The sequence below is a fragment of the Protomyctophum parallelum genome, assembly GCF_964188405.1.
Source record: "Protomyctophum parallelum genome assembly, chromosome: 9".
NCBI classification, from domain to species: Eukaryota; Metazoa; Chordata; class Actinopteri; order Myctophiformes; family Myctophidae; genus Protomyctophum; species Protomyctophum parallelum.
This window is the reverse complement of record NC_139706.1, coordinates 27,878,364-27,902,436: the sequence shown is the minus strand read 5'-3', so window position 1 is coordinate 27,902,436 and position 24,073 is coordinate 27,878,364. Positions and strand designations below refer to the sequence as shown.

Here is a 24,073-nt window from a genome sequence, read left to right as displayed (position 1 = left end):
GAAGCACAGTAGCCACTCCAGAGCGATGAGGTAGAGAATGCGGCTCCAAAACCCCTGGAATATTGACAGGAAAGAGACACATTCCTCTAGAATAAAACCAGGCCCCTTCCCTTGGCTCGCACAAATGTACTACCGCAGCACAGTCAAAAGTCACTTTCCTTCCATTACACTTCATAGAAAGAAAGACAAAACAAAACCCTCTCTTAAAAAGCTCACAATGTGTCGACACGTGATCGGATTTGCTATTTTTTTGTGCCATTGTCGGGCAATCTTCTGTCTGTCAGACAGAAAACCACTACTATTCAGGAAGTGGAAAAGAAAGGTAAGCTAGTGTAGCATTGGAGCAATGTAGTTATTATTTAGTCATAACCTCTTACTTTTCTTTGGTTAATATTTATAAAATCCACAGACCGACTTAACAGCTTTCAACCTGGCGTTCATATTTTAGGCATGCCAGTATAGGTGACAATTTTGTATCATTTAAAAAGCAAATCGACAAGCTCACAATGTCGACAGTCGACAGGTGATTGGCTTTGCTACTTTTTTGTGCCATTGTCATACATACAACAAATTAGAAAATAGGGCATCCGTTTAAAAAAAACATAAAAACACAAACAAGATTAAATATGGTTTCTGGCCAACAATGACAATATTAGGCTATTTATGGGAATACAGACAGAGCAGTGATGCACATTGACAGCAGGTCACGAGTGCACTGATTCACTGAATGAGGACCCACACACATATCTCTGGTGGTACACAAATGTCATCAAATCGGAAACATGACTAAGACCACCACAAGCCTCCCTGGAATTCAGGGTGAAACAATATATGTGAGTAACTCTGCCAGTCACTACGGCCCCCACTCACTTTCAGTCTGCTATGTCAACAGGCCTGACCAGCTGGAATGCAGAAGCCGTTGAAAAGCAAGGAGATCACTCCCCTGACCCGCCACACTGCTGTCCTACCTCAATGCTAAAAGAGGATTCATTTAACATAATATTCTATCATATAGTTACACTGCTGACCTAAAGAGCAGGACGACCCTTTGACACACGTTTCCCGTTTAAATTCAATCTACTTTAAGATAAAGGCACACAGTACACACTCTCTGGAACATACAGTTACTGTTTTATCCTCTGTATCAGTTGATTGAGTGTTACTGCTTTGTTTATAGTGTGAGACAAGTCATGATTCAATCAGTGTACATTTGATCAGCCATCTTTGGCCTTGCTGATGCCGACAATGCTATCAAGCACACTGAAAACACACCCTGAATACACATACACTCACATGCACTCTCACACACACACACACACACACACACACACACACACACACACAATTATAGACTGCTGGGAGGAGTTACAGTACCAGCTGTAGACGTATGAGGATCTCTGTTCTACAGCAGCTTTGAAATCATGGTAGACAGACTTGCAACAGATACATAAATTCCTCTCTTTAGCAAGTTGCCTCTATTCTGGCTGTAGGCTAAGAATCTATTCTGGCTGTAGGCTAAGAATCTATTGTAGGCTAAGAAGTAAGAAATTATAATGTAATAATGGAGTAAAACAAAACTGAAGCTCGCATAGAACACATTTCAAAGATGTACATCACAGATGACAAAAATTGTTGGTTTGCTGACAAGCCAGACAGCTATAATCTGAAAACACAAGCCCAGTAATGGTACATGACTCCACACGCCTAGAGACCATCAGACCACCAAGATTTGCTCCACAGCATGTCATTCAGTGAAGTCCTGTGGGTCTTTCATTTCTAGAACCAACAAAAGACATGCTTGATGTGTTGATTTAATCCTCTGTGATGATACAGGTAATTTCCCCCAGAGTAGGGTGCATCATGGAACTGACGTGTCACCGCGTGAGGAGAGGACTGTGACTGGGAGGACAGCTATGGTGGCGGAGGCCTCTGCTAATGGAACGTGTTGTTATGAAATGTGGCCACACTTGTGTGGCCACATTGTGGCTACACTGATCCAGCTTGAGGCCACTCACCTGCAGGAAGGAGGGGCGTGGTAGCTAGTTTTGTTATGTGTTGCCCCACCCCCATCCTCACAGACCTGGCCTATAAACACCAGATAGATTTGATTGTCAAGTTGTGAGACAACATTGAACAAAGCTGAGGGGAGTGGCAGGTCCCATGGTGGTACAACACTGTTTTGTCTAGATATATACAGTACAACAACTGTCCTCCAATGACCCCCCCCCCCCCCCCCCCCAAGGACAGGTAAAATTTAATGTCAGGCAGACAAGATATTGGCTTCATCATCTTATTTTTTCCTAGTTACATCATGTAACTAAATGCAGTGATCAGACATGTAACTTACATGTCTGATCACTGCAATATGATGCTTATCACCTGGCTATCAGTGTTTGTTTTTGACCCTGCATACAGTGCAGTGAGTATAGCAAAAAAAGGGAAGCCGTGACAACCGAAGGTCAAGTATGGTGTTCCTTGTTATTGCACTTCAGGCAATAGACAGGGTCTCCTTTCCAACACATTATTTGTATGGAATTCCATCTTTTGTTGACTGTGGGGGTTAATGACAGGAAAAACAAGAGAGTTGTTGTGACAAAAGTCATCAGCTGTCCCCATACCAATGATGTCAGTAGCACAATACAACTTTTTGTGTGAGGGCCACCTGGTATTTGGTCACCTCCAAACCATCTATAAACCAAACCCAAAAATGTGGTTAGGTTAGGTTCATTCTACAATCTGACTGCAGCTTAGCAACATGTTACATTTGTAAATGATAGGCCAACTGCATCGGCTTAAGACCACATAGAGACACTATGACTGGCTGTTAGGTCAAAGAACATGTACTTATATACTGTACAGTATGTATAAGACCATATTTCTGCTTTTGCATCTTGCATTTCTATCCAAACTCCTTTCATACCTCCAGCAATCCTCTTCAACAGTTGCTGCCTGGCAATGATCCTTCCCAATCTGTATCCAGAACGTCTCCTGCGATGGTCCATTCTCAGGTAGATGTCCTGAGTCTCTGGGGTCATACTCCCAAGGCACTCGCTGCTTGGGGACCTTGGGAGTTCCCTAAACATGGCTGGTATATCTCCCAGAACTGACACAGCTAGAACTGGTCCCTGACCGCTCCACTACTACTCTCTCCTACTAACAGAAGACTTCACATACAGACGCAACCAGCCTAAAAATGAGCAGAGAGAGAGCAGAGGGAGTACAGCTCAGGGGGAGGAGTGCCAACACTTCACTCTACCTCTCCAAGTCACGTGACCACAGAGTAGCCAATGGTCAGGAAGCACTTGGAGTCCTGCCCACCATGCTGAGCTGAATCCAACGTCTGTGTGGGCGCTTGTCAGCTTTCCCCTGGTCTGGAGGGAAATATAAATACCAGTGGAATGCCTATGAACTGAGTAAGGGGAGAGGTAGTGGAAGGCTTAGGAAAATAGTGGCCTTTAGACCCACCCAGCACAAGAACAACTCGTCTGCTGTTGCCATTCACGCACGTGCCAGTTTCACTTTTACCAGAGAGAGTCTGTGCTTTGCCGTGAAAAGCACTGAGGGTGAGAGAGGTTGTTTTCTTGGTGTTAGAATGCTAATTTCTGTTCCCCAACCCCCTCACGCAACTCCCAGCGTCCAGCAAGCCAAAGCCTCTTAACTCTTAGCAAGTCTCCACAAAGTGTGAGGATCCCTGGAGAAAAACCCTTTTAATTTGAACACCTTATATAATGAAGATTTTAGATCCTTTCAATCTAACAATACGCTAGTCAGGGAAAACATGACATTTCTGTTCAGTTGAAATGGACCCCCAAGACTCAAGACTGACTGAGTACATTTCAGTGCTCTTTTAGTGATTGATTGATTGATTGATTTATTAACAGTATGCAGAATGGGTACATTTGAAATGAAAGCACAACTCAATACAAAAAAACTGTTACTGTGGACAACACCATGATAAAGCATTACACTTGTTTACAACAGGGTCCACCATTTTCAATTCATCAGAACATTTAGAGATGTACAAATTCCCACTTCCCACTTACAAAATCCCACCCGTGTGAAGTGAGGGGCACTCTTATCATCATACATCATCATGATGTAAAATAGACATTATGCGTATTTGCTCAGACACTATGACGGAAAATTGTCCATTCATTGTCAATGGGAATTTAATCAGAATTTAATGTGTGTGGCACGCATGCACGCACGCACTAACGCGCGCACACGCACTAACGCAGAAACAGTGCATCGTGGTTTAGCAGCCAATGAGAAAAAATGTGAAATTATCCTTCAGCGAAAGCCAAGAGTTTAAAGAGAAAGACATCTTGGACTTGTATATCGGTATCGGTATACAAATGACTGAATCAGTCATGGTGACGGAAAACGTTCATATTATGCAGAAAGAAAGTAGAGCTCTTTAAAATACATACGTATCAATGGATTTACAGTATGGAGAACAACGCCGCTTACACCTGAAATAATCCATATCGGTGCACTGCAAACAGACTCCACCCGCTGCCAATCAAAGCCAGCCACTCACGACAGCCATACAGACCGCTTTGGCAGTTAAAGCACAGGGGCCATACTTATGAATAGAGTCACAACACAGCCCCTGTGTCTGGTTCCACATCGTGACTGGCACAAAACACACCCTAGCTTTTAGGCACATAAAGATCACACTTCAGAGCCACCAACACGTTTTCATATAACCTGTCTGGGGCGTAACAGTGTTCTACACACCTCCACCAGGAGCTATTTTAAAAGAGTCATACAGTTTGCTCAGGTATTGGGTGGTGGTGTGACATTGGGTAGATGATTTCATGTGTTGACCCAACTGTTAATCTTGTATATACGCACACTCCCAGTTTTACACTCTCTCGGAGTTAAATGAACACTGTGGATTTAACTGTGTAGTGTGTATACACAAACACATTGCAGGAGTAGCAATTATTTCAGGTACCAGATCCTAAAAAATATATGCAGTTTGTTTGAGTGACAGGTGTGCCCATAGTAAGGTCTGAAGCCATTTGGTACCCCCTACCTATCGCCCTGTCTAGATGAGAAGGAAATGACTGGTAGTAGTATACCTGTATACATCTCATCAAAATCAATTACACCACTTTGCAACAGCATAACGAACAAGCTAGTTGAGATGATCAGTAACTTCACTGAAATGTCTAGCACAGAACTACAGTACGGTAAAGGGGAGGAAGTGAATGAACTAAGGGGAGGAACCAAATCTAGTTCCTGTTCCTGTTTTATTTGTATTTTATTCCTACCTACTAGGTTCCCAGATTGTTGCGTATGAGACCCTAGCTAGACTTTGGCAGTGCTGGCCTGATGGGTGGTTCTTCATGCCATGAAGAAATAGCTGTTGTTCTGTGTCCTTGGAAGGAGTGTCATGTGTCAGCCGCTGTGGCTGCAGTCCTTATCAAACTTGTTCTAACACGCCCTGTCTACATTTCAGAGCGGAATTACTAGACAGCAATGGCAAAGGAGTCTCACATCATGCAGACACTTTCAAGCACGTGCACGCACACACACACATGTCTGAGTGACAAAGGGGATTTTATTATTTAATATATTTAATTGCAATATTGATATCTCTCCGTGCACACACACACACGCACACGCACACGCACACGCACACGCACACGCACACGCACACGCACACACACACACACACACACACACACACACACACACACACACACACACACACACACACACACACACACACACACACACACACACACACGTCATTGTGGAACAACCAATTCAATTCCATTTGAAACAACAGTCATTGTAAAGAGAAGTCCAGTTGTCATTCAGCACTCAGCTATCTTTTCAGAATCCAGACAGGTGTAGTCACAAGGGATTATTTTTTGTGAGTCAGGTTTGGTCCCGCGGCATAGAGAGAGAGATCAGAGGCAGCTGCGTAATGTTTAGGTACCAGTTTGATGTGGTATGTTTTCAGTGGCAGACACATGTAATCTGCCCAGGGAAGCTTGGCTATGACGTGGCTACGCTTGTGGCTTAAGAAGCAGTCCCAATATGACTGATGAATTCCACCCCATGAGCCAAACAGCCTGACCGGCTGTGTTTAATTCTGGTGCTGGGCTGCAGTTTTAATCACAAATTAACTTAATTCATTCAAAATGATTTATGATGCAGGGGTGTCTTTTTCTCATGTTAGAGCACGAATGTCAACAAAGTGTGGAAAATGATAGAAGTGTAACAGCAGCAGGCATTCCACTTCAGGCAGGGACTGTTATCAATGTGATTCACAACTTGAATTTGGCTGCATAGCAATGCTCTGGTTGTACACAACTACACATGCATCATTTTTGGTATTCAAACCATTATTATTATTGATTCTTTTTTTTTTTTTTTTTAAGGGACAGATAGTAGGCTGACAGGAAACGGGAGAGAGATGGGGGGATGACATGCGGTAAAGGCCGTGTCGGGTCCGGGAGTCGAACCCGCGGCACACCGCGACTGGATCACCAGTCCGGTGCCCAGACCGTTACGCTACGGCCTGGGCCACCATTATTATTATTGAAGAGTATAAGACATCTTCAGTAATAAGGCTTAGACTCATATTTTAGATGTGTCATATATGGATGCACAATGTGTAATTAGGAGTTCAATTATATTACTATCAGAGACCGCCTTACACTGAAATGCCTCATTTTTTGTGTACAGTGCAGTACAAGCACAGGCGCACACAGGTACAGACACTGTCAGACAGTGATGGAAAAACTATCAATACCACATTGTAGAAATAATTAAAAATGTACTTGTATAATAATTACTAAAGTTATTGGCATCAGAATATACTATATATACTATACTTATATACTATATAAGTATCTAAAGTAAAAGTACATTTTGTTTTCCTGATGTATAAAGATCTTTTGAAAATAGTCAATCTACAAGCTCACAACCACCAAGTATAGCCTATGGGCTGAAGTGGTTAATATGTTTTGTAACAATAAAGGTGGTTGCACACTGGACACGTTTTTCGGAAAACCAACGTAAAAAAAACAGAAAATGCGTCCAGTGTGCAGGGACCTTAAGGGTAGTGAAGTAAAAGTACAATATTGAGATGTAGTGGAGTAGAAGTAAAAGTACTGAAAAGAAAGACTCCTAAACTAAAGTAATACTTGTATACATGTATGTACATAGTTACTTTCCACAACCTGCAGCATGGTCTTTCTAACCGCCAGGCCACCCTGAATCTCATCCTTAGCCACATCACCACCGTCATTCCACCCATAATCACAGTAAAGAACGCCCTCTCACATATTATTATTATAATAGCACACACAGTTCTATTAATGTAGTATCAAAAAACACAAATTATATTATGCTGATCCTTCACAGTCACACTTCAACACAGATGACACTATCTAGATAAATATCTAGATAGATAGACATCAAATCAAATATCTATTTGTCAAAGATGCTTTGCTCTGCATGACCATTTATACACTAGAGTTCACTGCATGCCAAAAATGCACCGTGAAAAAATTATAATATACGTAATACGTACAGGTGCTCCTTTGAGTACTAGCCAAAAATAATAATGTGCCCCCCTGCTTATATTTAAAATGAAACTTCTATGACAGTGCTGACATAATGAAGTGACATTATTCCGGGAGAGTCTTGCCTTTATTAAGGCAGAGTTAAACTAGAAATGCACTCTCTCTCTCTCGCGCGCCAACTTGCGCCTTGCACACAAGTAGGCCATGTATGTATGGCCAGTGGCCTACTAGTGCACAAGCAGAGCACGCCATGCAGTGCGCTCACCACTGGCATCAGAAAATAAACTGATATATTATGATATAATGCCCCTAAAGAGCTCTCTGTCTGAGTACGACTGCAGCTCTGAGTCCTAGAGCTCTCTGCTGTCTGAGTACGACTGCTGCGCGCGCACACGCGCACACGCACACACACACACACACACACACACACACACACACACACACACACACACACACACACACACACACACACACACACACACACACCAAAACTACCAAAGATCCTGAAGTTGAAATAGAGAACTATTCAATCATCAGAAACGACAGAAACAGACATGTTGGTGGTGTGTGCATGTATATTCACAAAGACACTGAATACATTACTCATACTGACTTGCAGCATGATGACATTGAAACTGTGTGGGTTGAATTAATTTTCAAAAATGCTAAATCAGTATTAGTTGGCACCGTCTATAGACCGCCTGACCAGCATGGGTTCTATGATATACTTGAGGGGTGCTTAGCTGGGGAGGAATGTGTAGAGAAAATCCTGATTGGCGACAATAATACAGACATGCAACGTAAGGAAGCACCTGTGTTCAAGTCATTCAGTAGGTTCTGTGATCTGCATAGTGTCAGTCAGCTAATTACCCAACCCACAAGAGTGTGTGATTCTACTCAAACTGTCTTTGATCTCATTCTGACCTCGGACCAATCCAGAATCTCCAAGAAAGGTGTTATTGTATGCAGGCTTATAGTGATACTTTTATGATTTTCTGTACCCTCAAAAAACAAAAACTAAAGTCTAGCTGTCACAAAACAGTCATTTCTAGGGACCTCAAAACCTATAGTGAGGTCTTTAACCTTGAACTGGAGAGTCTGGATTGGTCCGATGAGCTCAGGAGCACACTAGTCGAAGAAGCATGGCTTGGCTAAACACTAAACACCAGCTCCTTTGCGAACCATCAAAACCCGCTCTGAACCATGGATGAATTCTGACATACTGACTGCAATAAAAGCCAGACAAAAAATGCTCTGAACTTCTAAAATGCAAGTCCAAGCTGATCTCCAAACCCAACTGGGCATCCTAAAAACCAAATCCGCAAAAAAATTCACTTTATCAACGATAAAGCTGAGGAAAACAAAAACAATCCTCGGGAGCTCTGGAAACTACTAAACAACCAGCTAGGCTGCGGCCAGAAACTAAAAACCAGGTTTACAAACATAAACATCAAATCGAACGACACTGACAAACTTGACGTAGCCAACTACTTAAACATCTTCTTTACAAACATTGCAACAACGCTGGTTAACAAACTGCCCTCCCACTCTGGGCGTTTTGGTGTAGAGCACATCAAACCTACGAAAACCTAGGTGTTTGTAAAGATGATTTTAAACTAGCAATGGTAACAACTGAGGAGGTACTTAAAAAATCCTGAGTGCCCTTCAACCCCACAAGGCCACTGGCCATGACAATATTCCTTCCAAATTTCTCATAGACTCAGCCATCTCTATAGCCCCAATCATCACCCACATAATTAACCTCTCCATCAAACAGGGACAGGTCCCCCTAGATTTCAAACTGGCCAAAGTAACCCCCCTGCACAAGAAAGGGAGCAAATTAGACCCTGGCAACTACAGCCCTATTTCTATTCTTAGCTCCATCTCGAAAGGAAAAAATAGTCTATGAACAGGTTGAAAAGTATCTTGCCACAAAAAAAACGAATTTCAATCCGGTAGAGAACAGATGGTGGAGGTGAACGGAACACTGTCCCCTCCCCTCCCAGTGAGCTGTGGTGTTCCACAAGGAAGCATACTAGGGGCTTTACTGTTCCTAATTTATGTAAACGACATCAACTTGTGACTGCAACTTGTTCCTGTTTGCAGATGACTCAGCACTGCTGGTCTCTGACAGGAACAAACTGCAGGTTGAAAAGGCACTAGCTCAGCTCTGAACTCGGTAGAATCTGCACCTGGCTCACGGATAACAAACTATCTTTACACCTGGGAAAAACTGAATCCATCCTCTGTGGATCTAGTAGTAATATCAGCAAGGCAGATAAGTGGACCTACCTAGGGTCCATCCTGGAGGCAAATCTTTCCGGTGATAAAATGGCCACCAACGTAATAAAAAAAGTCAACCAAAGAACAAGATTCCCTTACAGGATCTCCTCACTGGTCGACAAAAACACCTTGAAGACCCTAACAGGAGCCCTCGTACAAGGTTTCTTCGACTATGCATGCACCTCTAGGTAACACAGCACCTCAAAGGCCCTTAAAACAAGGCTCCAGACTTCCCAAAACAAACTGGTCAGGCTTCTACTTGGCCTCTCTCCCCGAACCTCACCCCTGCCCACTTTGACAGGCTGGAATGGCTTAGGGTTGACAACAGTACAGCATCTTGCAATGGGTCTGGTCCACAAGATTCGATACACTACCAAGAAAGATACCCATGTACCTGTGTAAATACTTCCTTAATGTCAACTAGGCATGTCCCGATACCGATACTTGTATCGGAATGCCCTCCGATATGCCCTTATTTGGTCATATCGGAATCGGCAAGTACGCCCGCACCAATCCGATACCACAGAGCCGAGGGAGCCAGGGAGGCTACTGTACTGTTTACGCTCCGGAGTCCAGACCCATGCAGTTTAATAATATACAGTCACAACAGAATGCACACTGCTGTCTCGTGTCTCATCACAATCCCAATGCGCCACCCGTGAAGTCGGGGGGGAAAAAACAGTCTACTAGTGTTAGTGTAGGCTCGGGGTTCGTTAGCTTAGCGTTAGCTTAGCGTGTAGCTACTGAATCAACCCACTGATTGAACTTCATCTCTGCCTGTAATCTAAGTTATTTTTATTGACAACGTGAACGAACCCCGACACCAGCGCTGCAAAAATAGACAGATCTACAAGCTCTCAACGCGTAGCGAACGGCACTGCAAAAACAGGCAGGACGCGATGCCTTGAGAGCTTGTAGATCAGCAGCAGCCGGGCCGCAGCAGCTTGTGGGCTCCGCGCCGAGCCTCCGACGGACCGGTGCGGGGAGGCAAGGGAGAAAGTTACCCTGGCTGCGCAGCTGCGCTGCAGAAACAGACTTATCTACAAGCTCTCAACGCCTAGCGAACGGAGCTGCAAAAACAGGCAGGACGAGGCGCCTTGATAGCTTGTGACTTTTTGCGACCTGCAGTGAGCTGTTCTCACTTTACTTTGGACAGACGATGGGCGATTGAAAGAAATTGGCATATTAACATTGTATTTTAACATTATTGCTGGACATATTGGTGGTGGTACATATTGGTGGTGGTACTAGCTGCTGTACAGCTGCTTAAATTGTGCTGCCTACCTACTTGTTTGAAGTGAACTTAAGTTACAGACAGTAGGCCTACTTTGCACTTTTTTAAAAAGCACTCTGGTATCGGTAGCCTATTCAGTATCGGTATCGGCTAACACAGAAATTGTTGGATCGGAATCGGATCGGAAACTAAAAAAGTGTATCGGGACATCGCTAATGTCAATGAAGTCCACACCCACAACACCAGAGGGAGTGCAACAAACCATGTGCAACCCACATTCGGCACTAACAAGGGACTAAATTAATTTAGCTCCTATGCCACCAAAATGTGGAACGCCCTACCAACAGTCATTAAGACATGCAAATCCCTTGACTCCTTCAAAACCGCTCTCAAAGGGCACCTACGGAAGGCTGCAATTCGAAACTAAAATCTGAATCCCCCCCTCTATATGTTTTTTCCCTTTTTGCCTTTATGATTTCCTGTCTTTGGCTATAGAAGTGTAGGCCTATGTCTAAATGTTTTGATGAATTGAAAACGGTGGGCCCTATTTTAAACAAGTGTAGGCCTAATGCTTTTATGGTGTCGTCCACTCAGTTAACAGTTTTTGTATTGAGTTGTGCTTGAAATGTAGGCTACTGTAATTCTGCAAACTGTTAATAAATAGGCCTATTCAATCAATCAAGACAATCACACACACACACACACACACACACACACACACACACACACACACACACAAAACAGAGAACCTGTCACCTGGGTAATTACTAACACAAACAGCCGAATGAAATAGGTATCCCATAGTCTAGTGTGCACTGTGCAGTATCGTGTTTTACTGTCAATATTGCAATTACACGAATAAACCTAACCAACTCCTGTCAGGCTGTCAATTGATCACAATCATCTTTCACCGGCTGCAACCAATTTTAAACACGTCTTTGTCAGAATGTCAGCGGCATCGTACCTGCCGACACATGCTAGGCTACAACAGCATAATAAACTAGCGCTAACTGTCCCATTGTATTGATAATTTCATTAATTTGTCGCAATGCCAGTTACACATGGCAGGTTATCCTACTTGTGTGCGTTGCAAGTAAGAGTGAAGCATCAGCGCCACTCCGTGGCCTAGCCTACTTGTTTTAAAATAGAATTTGTGTATTTGTGTGAAACATGTCCGGCGCATTGAATTTGGTAAAGTTGCCCAGTGTACGGTAGTCTATTAATTTCGCTGAATCCATAAAAATGCCCAGCCTACCAGGCAAAGTGTTTTATTTAAATATTTTGTTTTTGTTTTTAGCATTTCTATCTTTTAATTCTATTTATATTCAATAAACTTACATTTTGTACATTGTACAAGAGATATTCAGCCTACTAGGATACTGACCTGCGAGCCGCCGCTCCCTGATGTTTCTCCATAGTAAATCCCAAGCTTTGGACGTGGAGTTCCTTAACTGCTCACTGAAAGATCGCCTGAGCTTCAATGACTTTCGTTTAGATGTCATTGCAAGTCCTTGACTCGGTCATAATAACAAAATCCTCTTATCTCACAATCCGTTATGTGACTGATGTCCCGTAAAAAGCGCACCTTAATTTCTTGATAGACTATAGACTAGCCTTCTGCAACTGTGGCTTTGGATGGTCCTCAAACGCTGGTTGCCGTGGTCCTCTGCCTCAGAATTTTGAAAAATAATCGAGTTCATATCCCAATAGGAAATCCTTCAGGCTAAAAGTGAATAAGCAGCAGAACCAAGTTAGAGAGGTAGACCTTCTCAGTGCAGACCAGATGTGTGTGTGTGTGTGTGTGTGTGTGTGTGTGTGTGTGTGTGTGTGTGTGTGTGTGTGTGTGTGACGTGTGTGTGTGTGTGGCTCCAAACTCATCCACACAGTAGGCAATGCAAGGCTAAAAGACCACTCACCCCCAACTCCCCCCACTCGCTGTCCTTTTCTACTCTTATGCTCTCTCTCTCTCTCTCTCTCTCTCTCTCTCTCTCTCTCTCTCTCTCTCTCTCTCTCTCTCTCTCTCTCTCTCTCTCTATTTATTTAGCTTACCAATTTAGAATCAAATATGAACTAATCTGACCTCTCCATGTTCAACCGCATTTGCTTTTGTGTGATTTTATAAAAGAGATGATGATAACAGTAGACTAATGAAAATATGATCTACTAGGCCTACTGTAGTCACCACATCTTTGGGAAAGGAAGTAGGATAATAATTCCATAATCATTATAGGAAATAACTGCAAAACCTTTCCTTTGAAAGGTTTTGAAATCAAATCAGCCATATTGCTTTCATGGGAATTCACTGGTATTAGTGTAAATGAAAGTTGAGCTCCTCTGACTTTTGTTTGCCCACCTCCATATGGCTTGGTGAGCATTAGGCTACTTCATTTCAACATCGGCCCTAAGCCACAGAGTCGTGGATGGCTGATTTATATTACAATGTCACACACTGTAGTAAAATGTGTGGCTGTCAATGGCCATTTGTATGGATGGAAACAATTATTGCTCAGTATTGGCTATCTATCTTCCAGTGAAATTATGGCAGTGTCAGAAGTTACCCAACCAGGAAACTGCCTCAAACTGAATGGGATTAGAAAATATATTGGTCAGTCAGTTGAAACAACGTTTATGCCAGACAATATACTGTACAAGGGATGCGTTAAAGTAGCCTACTCAAACACAGAAACATGTTAAAGAGGACATGGTCGATCTCATACTCTCATGACTGTGTTGCCATTTGTGTTTGAGAGTGTGACCTCTCACCGGGTGACGGTGACTGCCATGCTATTTTCAGCCCCACTTGTCTAGTGTCTATGCTTACAGGACAGAAAACTGCATATTTGGATGCACCCCCCCCTCTCTCTCTCTCTCTCTCTCACACACACACACACACACACACACACACACACACACACACACACACGCACGCACGCACTCTAGTCTCTAGAGAACCTGTTTCAATAGATAGAAGAGTAGAAAAGTCTTAGGAGACTATTATTTTCCGGTGATAATACGAAAGTTAAGACCAGTTTATACTTTGTTGTACACAGTGTCACTTGCAATAATTGCATCACAAGTACACAGTGTGTATCTCCTTTCTTAGAAGAATTTCTTTTTGACACTAAGCGTTTCACTAAAGCAGCTTGATAAAACACATTTTGTCCATTCAAAATAAAATGATCTGATATAAAGTGATAGGGTGAAAGAAGGATAATGAATGAGTGTATGTGGATGACAGTGCTGTGTAAACAAGGTGTTCATCTTTACAGCTCTTAAGTGACTGACAGGGTGTGGAATCCAGGGTTAGACTGGACAAACGCCATACCTGTCAACCAAAAAGAGAGTAAAAGTGATGTATGGAGTGAGATGGCAGGTTTGGACCTCTTTCAGCATCAATCACCAAAGAGGCAAGCAAGCTTACACAGTAAAATCCTGAGTGTTCATTTATCTATTTGTAACAACATGAAAGTGTTGCGCTAGTGTTACACTAGAGGTTGTGTTCATCCTCAAAGAAAGAGATTGTTGTTATCTTTTAAAAGAGTATAGTGCCTACTGCCTAGGTAATAGTGGAAGTAATAGCAGATACAAGAAGAGGAAATGTCAATCAGCTTGAGAATGTTTGCCTTCACTGACTCACTCACATGTTTGTTTTGGCCGGACAATGTTAGAAATAGAAAACACCAACTTTCTTCCTTCCCTGAAAATCTGCCATATATTCCAGAGATATGTTCTCTTCTCTCTTTCTCTTGTCTATTTCTCATTTTTACTCTCTCTGTCACACAAACACTAACACAAATGCACAACCCACACACATACACAAACATTTATTTGTATACTTAGTTGCCAGATTCCATAACGTGCGTGCGCACGCACATGTGTGTGTGTGTGTGTGTGTGTGTGTGTGTGTGTGTGTGTGTGTGCTCGCGCCCGATGCTTGTGTCCGGTGACTGATGTGGAATGCTGCCCCGATAGCTGCAGTGGGAAAATCCCAGATGTGAGGAAACTGATTTCTAGTCTGTGATTGGGTCATGTTGTTGGCCAGGAGGTCCCACACCAGGCCCCTTGAATAGTCTGGGAGATTACACTTCCCAGCCTAATGGAAACAAGGCTCGGGGAGCTCTCCCCTGGCCCCTGAAGGCTCGTCCCAGGCATGTGCTATAAATTTCCTGACCATATATTCCCAAGCCGAGTTCATTTTCCAGAGGAGTCCCACATGTGGTGTATATCTGGGTTTAGATTATGGGGTTGGGGAAGGAGGAGCCGCGCTCTGCTTACACAGAGTCCGGTCCCCATCCTTTAAACTGGCCACTAATTCTGTTTGCTTAGGGGACAGCTATAACGTCATGGTTACCTTGCCAGCGGACGATGTCCTTCATGGAACTGTTAATCTCCTACTGACAATCAATTAGATCCAGTCATCTCTGTTTTTCAAAAGACGACAGATGATCCATACAGCGAGTAGAATTTTGAATAATGAACCATCCTCTGGATAATAGGCCATTATGGTTAGGCCAATCTACATTATGCCTGTTGTAGCATAACCTGGCTGCCTGCATGACAATATTAAGCGAGACAAAAGTAATGTTAGTTTAGATAATCATAAATGTGTTGTATACGTGACTGGTCCAAGGGCTCAAATACATTTTGTATAAAGAGGCTTGAAGAATGTAAAGCTGACACGACAAGCGTACATGACTATTGTTTAATTGTTGTAAAAGAGGGGAATGACAAAGCATGTAATGCTGTCAGGTTTAACGCTCCATTCCCCCACAAAAATCCCTGGGAAAACCTTTACAGCATTCAGCACCTGGTCCTCATTAGAACAGTAAGGATTTAATCACATCACAAGTACCTTTATCCCTTTCCCTCTCTCTTACACATACACACTAACAATGATGATTTGGTTTTTATTGGTTTCTATTATTTTATTTAGAGAACGTAAGACCCTTTCACACAGAAGAAACTGCCCTGAATGTATGAATGTGATTACATTTCTGGTATTGCTAAATTGACCCGTTATGGGTAAATTAACGCTGAGGATGTGTGTGTGTGTGTGTGTGTGTGTGTGTGTGTGTGTGTGTGTGTGTGTGTGTGTGTGTGTGTGTGTGCATGCGCGTATGAGAAAGTGCTTTTACGACAGATGTCAAATGACATGAGAGGCTGACAAAGTCTTTGTATGCAATACTTAGGGGAACAATGTAAACCTGCATAACACAAGGCCAATAGGAAGCTCATGTCTTGCTTCATATTCATATTATTTATATTACACACTAACTAAAGAATGGCATTGATCTATTTTAAGAAAAGCCCTGCCCTAAGAGAACAACTGGCAACAGTCAGACAAAAACAGATGACAAGCAGCTACCTAAAACTAGCATCCATCAAAGGCCCTTCGTGTCGCATGCACGCGTGCACGTGCGAGTGCGCACACGCGCACACACACACACACACACACACACACACACACACACACACACACACACACACACACACACACACACACACACACACACACAAAGAAGAAGGCTGTTATAACATTCAAACGTCTGAACCTTCCAATTTCAGAACTAGATCTCTAGATCACCTTCCTGATTCCACCTAAACTTAAATGTAATCCATGGGTATCAGTGCTGCTAAAATCAGTATGAAGTACACTATAGGTATTGTGCTCAGTCCAACTAAAACACAAACAAACCTCCTAGGTGTAGGACCAGACAGCAGGAAGTCTGCACTCTCTCTGTCTTTTATTGGTCTGTGATTACTGCGTCAAATTGTTTAATCCGATCTAAAACCCACAAGAAAGCCGTTGTGGTACACTGCGCTGAAACACTGCCTCTTTTCATTGGTGTTCATTGTTGTTTTTTTTGGTCCCTTTATCCTGATACAGGTGGAAGTGGAAAGCTGTGTAGATGTTGAACAGCGTGGTGGTTACACACACAACCTTGCTTCACTGCAGAAGTGCAGTGTTATATGTGAGAGCCATGCCCTGCGTACTCCTGGCACTGAGAACAGGCTCTGGAAGTGCAGACTGCTTGCCTCCTCACAACATCTGGAATCTCTGTGGTCTTTGTGGGAACGATGGGAGACCAGTAAGACAGCCAATGTGGTTACTATATCTAGACAGATATAGTCTTGGCCTGAACAAAGATTGTGTATGTGTGTGTGTGTGTGTGTGTGTGTGTGTGTGTGTGTGTGTGTGTGTGTGTGTGTGGTGCGTGCGTGCTGTGGTATGATTAAATAACAGTCCATTAGTTCGCATTATTTACTTGATTTCATATTCAGCACACACACACACACACACACACACACACACACACACACACACACACACACACACACAGTCGCAATGTTGACTGTTCAGTTACATTCCTGTGCAAATATCTGATGTACTGTGACCCACTGGATCTGCAATTCCTTGCTAAATCTAGCTTGTGTTTCTGCTTGTGTTCTTGGCTGGCAGCTGAGTGCTGGACCAACCTGTTAGTCTTTGTGCTGGTTCACACTCACACACATCGCTTGTGTGACAGCCTGGGCTACCCCACAGCGCCTTCGCAGCTAGTTTACAAAACCCAGACCCAAATTCCTGAAGAGACATGTATGCTACGTGCACGCACGCGCACACACACACACACACACACACACACACACACACACACACACACACACACACACACACACACACACACACACACACACACACACACACACACACACACACACACACACACACACACACACACACACACCAAGTCTCTCACCGTATTTGTCCTAAGGAAGTCGTTTATTATATTTACTGGCTGGTTCTCTTTTAATAGGCAGCTTGGTTGTAATTGGTACTCAGGATAATAAAGCTGTTTCCCTATTGAAAAACAGGACATAGATTTTGCACCAAATGCTGCATCAATAGTAGACACTAAGTTGCACAACCAACCCAGAAGAATTCTACCATGGCAATAAATTAAATGAAAACCTGGCAGGGGTTGTTAAACATCATGATGATGTCATTCAGTGTGGGCCGGGGCCTGCGAGGCATTATTAACTACAATTATGTGTTGAAATCACACTGAAAACAATGAACGTTTTTTTGTACAGAAGTTAAACAAATCATTTTCTCGAATGTTTTCACAACCTTGACAAATTACTGTATATACAGACTTACAGAGGAAAGTCTCGAAATACTACGAGGCAGGCTCCCTTTTTTCTCTTTCTGTCAAACAGCCAAGCTAGCCTCTGCACTCAGGAAACCACAAGTCATTTTCCATCTTTTCCACGTGTGGAATTCTTCATGCACTAGCCATGCCAGCAGCACCCTTTATAGTCTACGCTGGATCTACACATGACGACTGACTTATACATTTAACTTGTGATGTCATTGATTTGGCACCTGTTCACCAATGGAAGTAAGTGGGAGTAAAAATAACAGCATAATCACATGAAAAGTTGCTTTTCCGCACTACAACGTAAAACCAACATCAAATAGAGATATTTCAGTGCCCGGCATTTGAATAGTCACAGAGTAGAAAAAAAAATTTAGGTCATCATGGCCAGGGAAAAGCTCAGTCCTCTAAGGCCATTGCCTAAGCTAAGGCCTTTTCTTTGAGCCAAGGTTCTGTCTGAAAGGCAAAAGAAAAGAAAACTAACCGACTGCAGTCGTCATTCAATGCACTCAGTACACTGTGTAGGCCTATTTTAATGCGACTTTAGATTTTCTAATAGCCCTGGTCTGAGGGCTACACTCCCGATGGAGTTGTAAGTTGTACGCTAACTTATTTCATGAAGAAAACAGCAGCGAGGATAGAATCCAAGAGAGAATATGGTAGACTTAATATCCTTTCTCATAACTCTAGACATTCAGCAACATCTGATACCAATTTGCCCCACCCCCCAACCTATCCACCCACTTCCTTTGTTGTACGTGTTCTGATTATGATCGTGCAGGTGACAGGCTGTTCCAACATTCAATGCAACGAGGCCCTTGTGGTGTGCATATCCCTGCAGCAGGCCCGAGACAGGCCTCCAGAGACACAGACAGAGCAGAGATAGACTGCAGCTGTCTGGGGTCACTTGCCATAAGTAAACCACTGGGACGCAGTGACCCTGGGTGAGACATGGGGCCTGGGCCTGGGAGAACAGCTGAACAGCACTGGAGGAACACACGACGGTTGAAGGAAGACACGGCAGCATTGTTGAAATACATTAGAAACCTCAGACATTATATAATATCCACCGTAACTGCACGGGTGTTTTATAGTACTGTATACACACATGGGGCCTACAAAAGGGTCGTTTCACATGCACAAAGATGAATGCTCACATTGACCAATCTTATGGGAGTCATGGGAAAATACTTGGCAAATGCTTTTACCTCTGTCACACAATAATTCCAAAACATATACTTATTATACTATAACATATATGTTTCACTGTGTTCACTGAAAGTCAATAAAATAAAAATCTAATTCACAGTAAAATCTTCAGTGTTAATCTATCAATTTAGCAACATTTAGGATATTAGTGTAAAGGTTTAATGCATTCCACTAGCTATTTAATCATACAATATAGTGCGTGCAAATGACATGCCATTATAGAAGCCGGAGACTTGAATGAGTGTTCTGAAATCAAAGTCAGTATAGGACCAGCAAGCTGCCTTTAGTAATCAATCACAATGTGACATTTCTTACACTACTAAGGGAATGGAAAAATGCTGGCAACACCAACCAAAACATTTCAAAGACGACGCAAAAAGATCCTCCCTTATTTCTGGTCAGGGAAGTAAGCCAAGTTTCTGGAGTGCTTCCCCAAGAGTCATTCACATGGAGGTGTGAGGGACAGAGGGTCTTAATAAGAGAAAAGAAGCTCCTCCAGAGATTCAGAGAACTACCTCTTTGTTTTCTTCCAGTCAGTGAGATTTCCACAGTCAAAGTAGATTAGCGTATTTATTCACACAGACGCTCTAAATGGCCACCGTCTGTCTGTTTGAATCCCGAGGGCCAGAGCGGGCAGCCTGACACTTCTAGGACAGGGTTCTGGTTGAAGCCTAATTCAATACCTTGTCATAAGACTATGTCGCTCACTGAAAATAACTAATTATCAACTGAATTATCGCTGAATCACATTGAAAATCAATTATTTTCAGCAAGTGAAACGGCTGCAGGAATAATGAATTAGACACAAAGCTCAGTAATATCATTCTCCACTAGACAGGTGTTTAGAAAGGTGACCAGTACAATGGAATGTACTGTATTGCACACAGCCAGTTAATAGTTAGTCTTTGAGGACACTGTATAATGGCAGATTTCTTGGAACACAACATTTTGCCTGCTACCCAAATGACCTGACAATTATTACAGCAGCACATCTACAGAGTGCATTAACAAAACAGACAGATGAATGGAGCTTTATTGTATCTGGACTGTACAATAACTCTGACAGGGACCTAGCTACTTATCCATGGAGAAATGAATAGTGAAATGTCACCATCTGCTATTTCTTTGATTGTCACTTAAAGCTGCATGGGTTATAAAGATGAAAACTCCTGCCTCCTCTCATTATATTATCTACCAGAGAAAAGCATTGCTACTTTCCACAACAACACTGTTGAGAGACTGCAGTATCCACTTTCATACAAATAATATTGTATGAGATTTCCTCATAAAAGCCCCTTCAAAAAACAAGGTTTCCATTTGTACACAATCAGTGACACTGACACTTTCGAACATTCTGCCTGTTAATTAAAAAAGGTGTGTGTGTGTGTGTGTGTGTGTGTGTGTGTGTGTGTGTGTGTGTGTGTGTGTGTGTGTGTGTGTGTGTGTGCGCGTGCGTGCGTGCGTGTCAAGGTAATGATCAGGGTTTACACTTTTATAGCACAGAGAAGCATGGCTTTCATTCACTCACACTGTGGTGTTTAGGATCTGGATACAAAGAGCACGCTTTCACCCACTGGACAATGTCATCATAATGAAGTGAACACTGTTGTTATAGTCCATACGGCAGACCATCTGCTCCCCTCATAGTGGGGTCATAAATGAGCTCTGCTTAGCTCAGCTGGAAAATACAAGCTGGAAAATGTTGCATAATATTGTAATATCCTGAGTGTTCATCTAGCTCTACTCGTACACATACATTTGTATTCTCTCTGGGTTACAAATGGATGAATTAACACAGAAAGATTTGCTTGAATGTCTCAGAGCTTCACTATTTTCTAAAATATAACCTCATGGTTATATTTTCGTTATATCATGCAAAGTATATTGTGATTGTGAGAAGTCTAAATTAATTTGACATCGACAGTCACTTTTGGTCCCATATATTTCAGCCAAGATACCCACCTAAAAAGAAAATGGTATGTCACCAGCCATGTGGCTATACAGTGTGCTATTAAAAAGGGGGCGGTACACATAGGAAAATACAGGGCAATGAATGACTAATGCCTGCATTGCTTAATACTAAGGAAGTGAAAGACGTGTTGACAAATTAGTTGAAGTTATCAACCATGGCCACATGCACCCCCACTTAGGATTTCCAAAAAATTACTATTAATGAATAATAATGAATTGCATTTCGATAGCGCTTTTCCAAGTGCTCAAAGCGCTTTACAATGGTTCATTCATTCGTACATTGGGAGGTGAAGCGGCGTTCAGTGTCTTTCCCCAAGGACCCTTCGACATGTGGACAGGAGGAGCCGGGATTCAAACCGCCGACCCAGGGATCATTGGACGACCTGGTCTACCTCCTGAGCCACAGCCGCCCACTATTAGGTATGCCCAGCAATCAATCACGATTCATATCACATACACCTTGTTGAGAGGCAGCACATTAGTCGCGCTAAACCACGAAAGTGCAGTGGAATTTTTCCAGACCACATTGTACACTTATGTGGTACCATCTTGTACAACAGAGGTCATGTGAGAGTGCAACCTGAGCCTAAAATGGCATGTACCCAAATCCTGCAGCTGCCCCCAAGGGCCACATCACAGCGGGCCAAATATTTCCCCCCAGCAAAAACAGAAACAATGATTTGGCATGCTTCCTAATTTTAACTGTGCGCCGTCAAGTGACCAATATATAACAGGGCCTTTAAAATAAGAGACGGTGTGGTTGGACATTCTCTAGACATCGGTTGGGAGGGAGGCCGTGGACACCTGTGGCCGTCATTCTGGTTCACATTGTTTAAGGCTTGAGCAATGCCACCCTGCTGGCTAGAACACTCTGGGGCTTTGGAGGTTGAGTATTGGGAAACTGCAACACTGCCCCAGACACCAGTGTGAACCCAGTACAGTCTGGTATATTTGTAATATTCATGATCATGTAATTATAGGCCAAAAGCTCAGAGGAGTCTCTGAAAATAATTATATGAATCTGATCTGAATGATACTGACTGTCTTTCAAAACACAAAAGACGTATTGTTGTTTTACTTTGCCGGAATTTCTTATATTCACAAAGTAAGTCTGATAGCAACTTTCACAAAGCAGCCATAGCACTGTAAAAAAAATGTTTCATTTGGGTGGGATTTCAGCATAAACATGGATATCTTTACACTACCAGTGTTCATTAAATTACCTGGTGATTGGAACTAAATAATTTACTTAAACTAGACCTTCAGCCATTCAGACTAAAACTAAATTTTGTAACATGGACACTATTTATTTACACATAAAATGTCTTACCTGCCCCTGCATTGGTCGTCTTGCTGAACATCTGAAAGACAAAAAAAAGACACGGTGGCTATTTGGAATCCATACAATGATGTGCAGCACTACAATGTAAAACTGAATCCATACAATGATGTGCAGCACTACAATGTCAAACTGAATCCATACAATGATGTGCAGCACTACAATGTCAAACTGAATCCATACAATGATGTGCAGCACTACAATGTAAAACTGAATCCATACAATGATGTGCAGCACTACAATGTAAAACTGAATCCATACAATGATGTGCAGCACTACAATGTCAAACTGAATCCATACAATGATGTGCAGCACTACAATGTCAAACTGAATCCATACAATGATGTGCAGCACTACAATGTAAAACTGATCCATACAATGATGTGCAGCACTACAATGTAAAACTGATCCATACAATGATGTGCAGCACTACAATGTAAAACTGATCCATACAATGATGTGCAGCACTACAATGTAAAACTGAATCCATACAATGATGTGCAGCACTACAATGTAAAACTGATCCATACAATGATGTGCAGCACTACAATGTAAAACTGAATCCATACAATGATGTGCAGCACTACAATGTAAAACTGATCCATACAATGATGTGCAGCACTACAATGTAAAACTAATCCATACAATGATGTGCAGCACTACAATGTAAAACTGTACCTGTAGACAGTTTGGCTGAAAGCACTTATCCTGAAAAACAAAGGGAATGATTTCTCTTTTCATCCGTATATAATGAGATCATCATCATAGCAAAGTAATATATTATTCAGCTGTGGGCAATGTGAACGCAGTACTGTACAGTAGCAGTTTGTGATCGTAAGGTCTTATAATTTCATGCCTTGTGTAAAGCTAGCAGCATTTACAGTTTGTTTGTTATTGGCTCCTAGCTGTCCCCCATTTCAAATGGATGCATTACATTTGTACACTCTTCTGTGCAGATTTCTCCTCTACTGTAAATCCTCTGTCAGAAAATATATGGAAATTGGCAAATGGTCAACAATATTCTGGCTGAAATTTGAAAACTTTAACCTTACAAAATGTGTTATTTATACATTGTATATTTCATCAGGTTTGCTCAGTATTGCCATGGCATAAGGTTAACACTACTAGTGTAATGCTAAATATGTACTCTGTTTTGTGCCAGCGTTGTGAAGCGAATATAGCAGATCTGCAAACTCACAACTCACCGTAGACTCTCAACAAGCTTGAACATCAGCTATTTATGGCCACAACAATTCAGGCCTATTGTAGATGACTGACCTACTGTATACACGACTGCCACTTGACTGACCAATAATTGCATGAAAGGTATTTT

The 24,073-nt window shown here is 42.4% G+C and overlaps 1 protein-coding gene across 3 annotated transcripts in view; it reads right to left on the bottom strand.

The window, feature by feature from the left end:
- The window catches only part of stard13b (StAR related lipid transfer domain containing 13b), a 64,629-nt gene that overhangs the window by 27,954 nt on the left and 12,602 nt on the right, over window positions 1-24,073 (bottom strand). The window contains exon 4 of one of the 3 annotated variants that reach the window (XM_083772453.1): window positions 22,732-22,762. In XM_083772453.1, coding sequence (XP_083628579.1) covers window positions 22,732-22,762 — 31 coding nt within the window. Of the gene's footprint in view, window positions 1-2,920; window positions 3,160-12,448; window positions 12,831-22,731; window positions 22,763-24,073 lie in introns of those variants that run through there. The other 2 variants (XM_083772455.1, XM_083772454.1) reach the window with 2 other exon arrangements.